Genomic DNA, 7,967 nt, shown 5'->3' with positions numbered 1-7,967 from the left:
ATTTCCCATCCACCCCTGTGGATTTCTTCGGCTGGGCCCATAACCTGTTGGGGGTTAACTGGTGTAGTTAGTCCAGTTCCCGCTAATTAGCAGAGTGCTTAAATACAGCTACAGACGCAGTAGCCTGACTTTACCAGATTACACCTTCTGCCTTTGGGTCCTCCCTAGATACACCCCCCCCAGCCACCTCCACTCCCAGAATGGTCCCTGCTTCCCTATCCCCTCCCCTTCTCCACCAGTTTCCTCGTTGGCTTCCTGTTTGTCCCTCCCTCCCCTCCCCTCCCCTCCCCACAACCCCCTTCTGATTTATTTTTTGTAGTTTCCGAACTGGATGGCCAGACGGTCCGTGGCGCAGCGGAAGGTGGCGGGTTGGACTTCCCAGTAAGGCACGGGGTTGCCGAAGAGGCTGATGCCGTGGTAGGAGGCCCGCTTGACACCGAAGCCGATGGGGCAGAAGTCGTTCACGCCGATCTTGGTGATGTTGTTGGAGTGAAGGTACACGACCTGCCAGGAGGAAGGAGAACGGGGTAGAGAGGGGGACTGTAACTGGAAAGCAGAATGCCAGTGCTGTACCCCATAAAATATCAGAGCTGGATTCAAGGCCAGTGGCACCTCTAGAAGCCAGGCTAGCTGCGGCAAGGGCCAGGGCCTTTTCTGTGGCGGCCCCTTACTGGTGGAATGAGCTCCCAGATGACACCAGGACCCTGCGGGACCTAGCGCAGTTCCGCAGGGCCTGTAAGATGGAGCTCTTCCACCAGGTGGCCATCTTTTATTAATACTTTGTCTATTAATATTTATGTTTTTTAACACCTAAATTTTATATGTTGGGATTTTAACTCAATTTTCTGTGTTTTAACATATCTTGTTGTGTGTGTATACACACACACACACACACACATATGTGTATATTCTCTAAGCCACACTGAGCTAAGCCACAAATAAAATAAAATAAAATAGTCTGGATCCAATCCTTAATTATCTCCTGTTTAGGTGACCTTAATTACCTTCTGTTTAGGAGTTCCTCAACTGATCCTTAACAGTCATGCAATTACGGTAATAAAAAAATAAAAGGGTAAATGAATGAGTAATTGCCTGTGCTGCTAAAACAAAAGCAGTAATAAATGTAGCTGTCAACCTCCATTGGGTACCTGGAGATGTCCCGTTATTACAATCGATCTCCAGATGACCAAGATCCAGTCCCCTGGAGAAAATGGCTGCTTTGGAGGGGGGGACTCTGTGACATCATACCCTGCTGTGGTCCCTCCCTTCTCCAAACCCCCTCTCCAGGCTCCCCCCCCCCCCCCAAATCTCCTGGCATCTCCCAAGCCAGAGGTGGCAATCCTAAAGTATCTGCTAAGAAAAAGGCAGTCATAAAAAGTGCAATTAAGCAAAGAAACAGAAGTGGCTAATAAAACAAAATTTAAAGGCACAATAGCCCAGAGAACCCTTGACAGTGCTTCCCCAATGCAGACGGAGCAGATAGGAACACCACGACTGCACTTTGAGGGTTTTTTTTTTAATTGTCACAAATCAAGTCTGAAAAAAGGAGGAAGGGTCACAAGGAAAACACCAGAATGCAACAGGGTAATAATGGTCAAAAAACAAGTACATGGACGATGTCCATTCCAGACGAAACAGCTTGCATGGAAGCAACTGATGGGATTATTTTTGGACTAGAGAACTGGATATACATTTCCAAAGCGCCAGGAAAATGATGAATACCAAATATCCAATTCCACGCTTGTCTTCATAGATCTGTGGAATATGTATACAGCCATGCTCAGTAATCCATTTTGCTTATAAATTATAGCCAAACTCAGGGGTCATTTCGGGGGGGGAACGCAGGGGAACGCAGTTCCCCCGGGTGAGGTGTGTGGGGGCGGGGCACATGATGAAGCCCCGCCCCCTGCTTCCGACCGCCCCGCTTCCGGCCCTCATTCAGCCAGGAGGAGGCAGGAGAAGAGGGAGGGGAAGTTGCTTCCTCCCCGCCTCTCCCCACCCCTGCCTGCCTGGGGCCAGGGAGGGCCTTGGCGGGACTTCCTCGCACTCCTGCCGGCCTTGCAGGTCCACTGCCGGGCCTTATGATGTCAGGGGGTGTGGCATATGCTAATGAGTTATGCTAATGAGTTCCCCTAGCTCTTTTTCTACGAAACGACCCCTGGCAAAACTGTATTGTTGGCTTTAGATCAGCAGTACCGAGGATTCAGTTCCAGCTTTCGTGGACTGGCCCTGAAATGTGGTAGGTGTTGGAGCAGTGGCAGAAAAAGGGGGAGAGAGCCAGGGCACCCAAACCATCCCAGCGTCCCTTGTGCCAAAGGAAAACCCCAACATGGCAGCATCCATTATGAATCTGCACTCCACCAACTGGCCAATCTCTCATAAGAACCTCAGAAGAGCCCTCCTGGATCAGACCAGGGAGGGTCCCTCTAGTCCAGCATCCCATCTCACTCAGGGGCCAACCAGTTCCTCTGGAGGGCCAGCAACAGGGCAGGGAGGCCGAGGCCTTCCCCTGATAAGAGCATCAGAAGAGCCCTGCTGGGTCAGACCAGGGAGGGTCCCTCTAGTCCAGCCTCCCATCTCACACAGGGGCCAGCCAGTCCCTCTGGAGGGCCAGCAACAGGGCAGAGAGGCCGAGGCCTTCCCCTGAGAAGGACACTGGAAGAGCCCTGCTGGTAAGATCAGTGAGGGTCCCTCTAGTCCAGCATCCCGTCTCACTCAGGGGCCAGCCAGTTCCTCTGGAGGGCCAGCAACAGGGCAGAGAGGCCGAGGCCTTCCCCCTGATATTGCCGCCTGGCTCTGGATTCAGAGGATCAGTGCCTCTGAATGTGGAGGTTCCCCTCAGCCAGCAGAACTAGTAGCCGCTGTTAGACTGATCCTCCATGAATATCTAATCCCCTTTTTAAAGCCGTTTATTCCTGTGGCCATCACTACATTCTCTCCAGCTTCTCGCCATGTAAAAAAGAGGGGTCATCCCTGCTTTTGTCTGGCCGCTCTTCTCTCCCCCCAAATCCCCCGTACCTGTAGGAACCTCAGGTCAGGCAGTCCGGAAGGGACTCGGGACAGCTTGTTGTGGTCCAGATGCAACTCGCGTAGGATGGGCAGGAAGGAGAGGCTGCCGTTCTCGATCATGCGGATGTTGTTGTGTCCCAGTCCCAACCTGTAAGGAGGACGGCAGATTAAGAGGACAACTGGTAGCTGCGAGAACACCATCAAAGTCTTGTCCACTCAGGTCAAGGTCTTTCTCATCCCCTCCTGATTGGTCCTTTTAACTGGAGATGCCGGGGACTGAACCTGGGACCTTCTGCATGCCAAGCAGAGGCTCTGCCACTGAGCCAGGGTCTCAGGTCAAGGTCTTTCCCATCACCTCCTGCCTGGTCCTTTCAACTGGAGATGCCGAGGACTGAACCTGAGACGTCCTGCATGCCCAGCAGGGGCTCTGCCACTGAGCCAGGGTCTCAGGTCCAGGTCTTTCCCATCACCTCCTGCCTGGTCCTTCTAACTGGAGATGCCGGGGATTGAACCTGGGACCTCCTGCATGCCCAGCAGAGGCTCTGCCACTGAGTCAGGGTCTCAGGTCAAGGTCTTCCCCATCCCCTCCTGCCTGGTCCTTCTAACTGGAGATGCCGGGGATTGAACCTGGGACCTCCTGCATGCCCAGCAGAGGCTCTGCCACTGAGTCAGGGTCTCAGGTCAAGGTCTTCCCCATCCCCTCCTGCCTGGTCCTTCTAACTGGAGATGCCGGGGATTGAACCTGGGACCTCCTGCATGCCCAGCAGAGGCTCTGCCACTGAGTCAGGGTCTCAGGTCAAGGTCTTCCCCATCCCCTCCTGCCTGGTCCTTCTAACTGGAGATGCCGGGGATTGAACCTGGGACCTCCTGCATGCCCAGCAGAGGCTCTGCCACTGAGTCAGGGTCTCAGGTCAAGGTCTTCCCCATCCCCTCCTGCCTGGTCCTTCTAACTGGAGATGCCGGGGATTGAACCTGGGACCTCCTGCATGCCCAGCAGAGGCTCTGCCACTGAGTCAGGGTCTCAGGTCAAGGTCTTTCTCACCCCCTCCTGCCTGGTCTCATCACCTCCTGCCAGTAAAAATCTTAACCCTTGGGCGCATCCGCTGTGTCTTTACAAGCACATCATCTGCCCTTCAGACACTACAGTGGCGCGCAATGCAGAGGCGAGGGGTTGGCGGCCCCATCGGCTGTGGCCAGCGTGACTCGTCTCAGACTCGCGAAGGGATCAGGTGTGGCAGCTTTCGCACACCTGGGTCTTGCTGTAGTCGTGCTTTCTGACAGCCCGTATGGCATTAGGTACTTGGGGGGGGTCGGCGTCTCAAAGTGGGTAGTGCGGGGAAGAGTATCAGACTGGTATCTGGGACACCCGAGTTCGAATCCCCACTTGGGCCGTGAGAGCTTGCTGGGTGACCTTAGGCAAGTCATACTCCCTACGTCTAACCGAGGATAAAATGGAGAACATTGAGTCCCCGTTGGGGATGAAGGCGGGGAATGAATGAATTAATTAATTAATTAATTAACGAACGAACACTTTGAACCACCGCCAGGGCACAGGAAGAGGAAGTGATTGCGCTTGGCCACCCCTACAGGCCAAAGAGAGGTACTGCACCTCACTGAATCAGTAGTTGAGAGCCAGTTTAGTGTCCGGGTTAAGAGTGGCGGACTCTAATCTGGGAGAACTGGGTTTGATTCCCCGCTTCTCCACATGCAGCTGCTGGTGTGACCTGGGGTCCGTCACAAGTTCTCTCGGAGCTGTTCTCTCGAGCAACCCTCAAAGAGCTCTCTCAGCCCCACCTGCCTCGCAGGGTGTCTGCTGTGGGGAGGGGAAGGGAAAGGAGATTGTAAGCCCCTCTGAGACGGCGAGTGAAGGGCGGGGTATAAATCCAATCTCTTCTTCTTCAGACGCTGAGCTGATCTCGAGGGACCAGTGGGGTTACACTGGCCCTATAAAAGCCTCAAGACCTGGTGCTGGCTGACCTCTCCCTCTCAGTGGTTTAGGAAATTTTAATTCTTAGAAGAAGAGATTGGATTTATACCCTGCCCTTCACCACCCGAAGGAGTCCCAGAGCGGCCCCCAAAGTCAAAAATCCTGGCTACAGCTCTGATTCTTCAGGGTCCCCAGGCCCCACCTGGAGGCTGGCATCCTTTCGCCTGGTAGTGGTGAGGGGATGCGTGAGCTCCTCAGCCCCCCTAGGCAAGTAAGAAGGAAAAAGGCCAAACCCCCCCCCCCCCCCACACACACAATGCAAGGACTCGGTTTTTCGGCCTCCTACACCTCTGGCGAAGGAAATCACAGTCCCTTTCTGTCTGCCTGCTATGAACAAACGGCTCCCTCTAGTGGATATTGGTGGGAAGTGATGGGTACCAGTTGACGCCGGTGATAAAACTTTCACGTCGACCCGCACCGTATTCCAAATTGTGCAGGATCTTAGCTCCAAAATGCACATTTCCCTGCAGACTAAACACTCAACCCCCTCCCCCCACTCTGTATCAGCCATTCTATTGAGCCAATAGGCCAGAGGGTAGAAATGGTTAAAGATTCGACCCCTCGGGGCTGGCCATCGAGGGCTCTGTGTGAGACCTTGGTGCCTTGTCTGGAACGTTCTGAGTTGTACGGAAGTGCGCTGTTTTAAGTATTGGGTTTGTGTTGAAATAGTCTGTGTTGAATCTTGAAATGCTGCCGAGTGTCTTCTGTCTTGAAAGTGTGTAATGGAATAAATAGAGTTTTGCTCAACAACAACCCCCCTCCCTCCACTAGATCCACAGCCCCTTATTGGTCTCCACCCAACTAATTCAAGAACTAAAGGGAACTGGGGCTCCCAGGAAAGGACCAAAAGTAAAATACATCAATGGGTATAGACCAGTGTTCCCTCTAAGCTGAGTTAGTGTGAGCTGGCTCACAGTTTTTTAGCCTCCAACTCACATATTTTTTTGTCTTAGCTCAGGAAGGAGGGCTCCAGAGCAAACTAATTTATGCAACAGCCAAATGGGTCACTCACAACTTCAATGCCAGTAGCTCACAAAGTAGAATTTTTGCTCACAAAACTCCACAGTTTAGAGGGAGCATTGGTATAGACAAAAGTACGTGTGTTCATTTCAAAAACATATCAAAACCTTGTAGGTTACATTGATGTTACATTGGCGATTTTACTAGTATTCTTAGGACCAAAACTGGAAGGTACATATTGACAATATTACTATGTACAATATATGTAATTGCTTCTGACACAAGGCCAGATATATTTGTGGCCCCATGAAAAAAACCAGTTTTTTTTTTGGGTGACATTCAATTCCAGATTGGGACATTGCAATTTTGGTCCTATATAAATTGTTTACTGCCTTACAAGCAATGCTCCCTCGAAGCTGTGGAGTCTCGTGAGCAAAAATTCTACTTTGCGAGCTACCGGCATTAAAGTTGTGAGCGAGCGATTTGGCTGCTGCGTAAATCAGTCTGCTCTGGAGCCCTCCTTCCTGAGCTGAGACAAAAATGGGTGAGCCGAAGGCTAAAAAACTGAGCTAGCTCACACTAACTCAGCTTAGAGGGAACACTGCTTACAAGTGTAACGGGGGCTTTGTGGCCTGTTGTATTCTGTACTGTTTGACCTTGGGGAAGGCTCTTGTGGGGTGAAATGTGTCAGGTCATATATGGTTGTTTTTGTGCATTGGTCGCTTTGATTATTTTATGAGGCTTTCTTTGGGCTCCGACGAGGTTTTTATATATTTTGGAAATAAACACGCCCACTTGCGTCCAGGGCTCCCTCTAAGCTGTGGAGTCTCACGAGCAAAAACTCCACTTTGTGAGCCACTGGCATTAAAGTTGTGAGCGAGCGATCTGGCTCCTGCATAAATTAGTTTGCTCTGGAGCCCCTCCTTCCTGAGCGAAGACCAAAATGTGTGAGCCAGAGGCCAAAGAACTGCGAGCGAGCTCACACTAACTCAGCTTAGAGGGAACACAGCAAGTTGTGTCTCTACCTATTGATGTTTTTAACTTTCTGCCCTTTAGTAAACTTTTCTAAACTTCCCTTGGAGGTTTTTTGCTTGGTCAGTTTAGTTTTTCTTCCCCTCTCTTTGTGGGTCCCAGGAAAAGACCTGGCCCCCAGAATCCCAGAACACTCCCGCGGAGAACACCTAGAGTTTTTTTCCTGCTGCAAGTCCCCACAGCTGACCACGTGGCAAACGTAAGGCATAGCTTGGCCCTTGGTTTTGAGAGACTCTGAGGACAAAGCGGAGCTGGGCCTTGGCTTGTGGGTGGCTCCATTTGACTGCCCTGTTGGTCAGCAAGCTGGGGACCCCCAGAGAGTCTCAGGGGAACAATTTGGGAATTCTCTGCCTGGGCGGATTAATTTCCTACCGCCCTGTGGATCTGGGAGGAAACGTGGTCTTCATCAAGCCACGGGGGCGGGGGGGGGCACTTCTCACCCTTCTGATTAATTTACAGCATCCTTTCCCGGCATAATTGGGGAACACCTCGAGTGTGTCAGACTCCTGTTTTCTCTGCGGGTGGCCAAGATTTTAGGAGAAGAGGAGGAGGAAGAGGAGGAGAGGAGGGGATTAATTTCCTACCGCTCTGTGGATCTGGGAGGAAACGTGGTCTTCATCAAGCCATGGGGGCGGGGGGAGGGCAGTTCTCACCCTTCTGATTAATATACAGCATCCTTTCCCCGGCATAATTGGGGAACACCTCAAGTGTGTCAGACTCCTGTTTTCTCTGTGGGTGGCCAAGATTTTAGGAGAAGAGGAGGAGAAGAAAGGGAGGAGGAGGAGGAGGAGAAGAAGAGGAGGAGGAAGAAGGAGGAGAAGAGGAGGAGGAGGAGAGGAGGAGGAGAAGTAGAAGAAGAGGAGGAGAGGGAGAAGGAGAAGTAGAAGAGGAGAAGAAGAAGAAGAATTAGAAGAAGAGGAGGAGGAGAAGGGGGAGGAGGAGGAGAAGGAGGAGAAGAGGAGGAGGAGGAGGAGGAGGA

At 51.9% G+C, this 7,967-nt stretch overlaps 1 protein-coding gene across 1 annotated transcript in view; it reads right to left on the bottom strand.

The window, feature by feature from the left end:
- Positions 1-306: 306 nt before the first annotated feature.
- The window catches only part of BGN (biglycan), a 23,274-nt gene continuing 15,613 nt past the window's right edge, over positions 307-7,967 (bottom strand). Inside the window, exons 6-7 of the mRNA XM_015425600.1 lie at positions 3,019-3,157; positions 307-504 (exon numbers count right to left, since the gene is read on the bottom strand). Coding sequence (XP_015281086.1) covers positions 307-504; positions 3,019-3,157 — 337 coding nt within the window. The remainder of the gene's footprint in view (positions 505-3,018; positions 3,158-7,967) is intronic.

Source organism: Gekko japonicus, unplaced genomic scaffold, assembly GCF_001447785.1.
Source record: "Gekko japonicus isolate JY-2015 unplaced genomic scaffold, Gekko_japonicus_V1.1 scaffold5188, whole genome shotgun sequence".
In the NCBI taxonomy this organism is placed as follows: domain Eukaryota; kingdom Metazoa; phylum Chordata; class Lepidosauria; order Squamata; family Gekkonidae; genus Gekko; species Gekko japonicus.
This window is presented reverse-complemented; position numbering and strand designations above follow the sequence as displayed.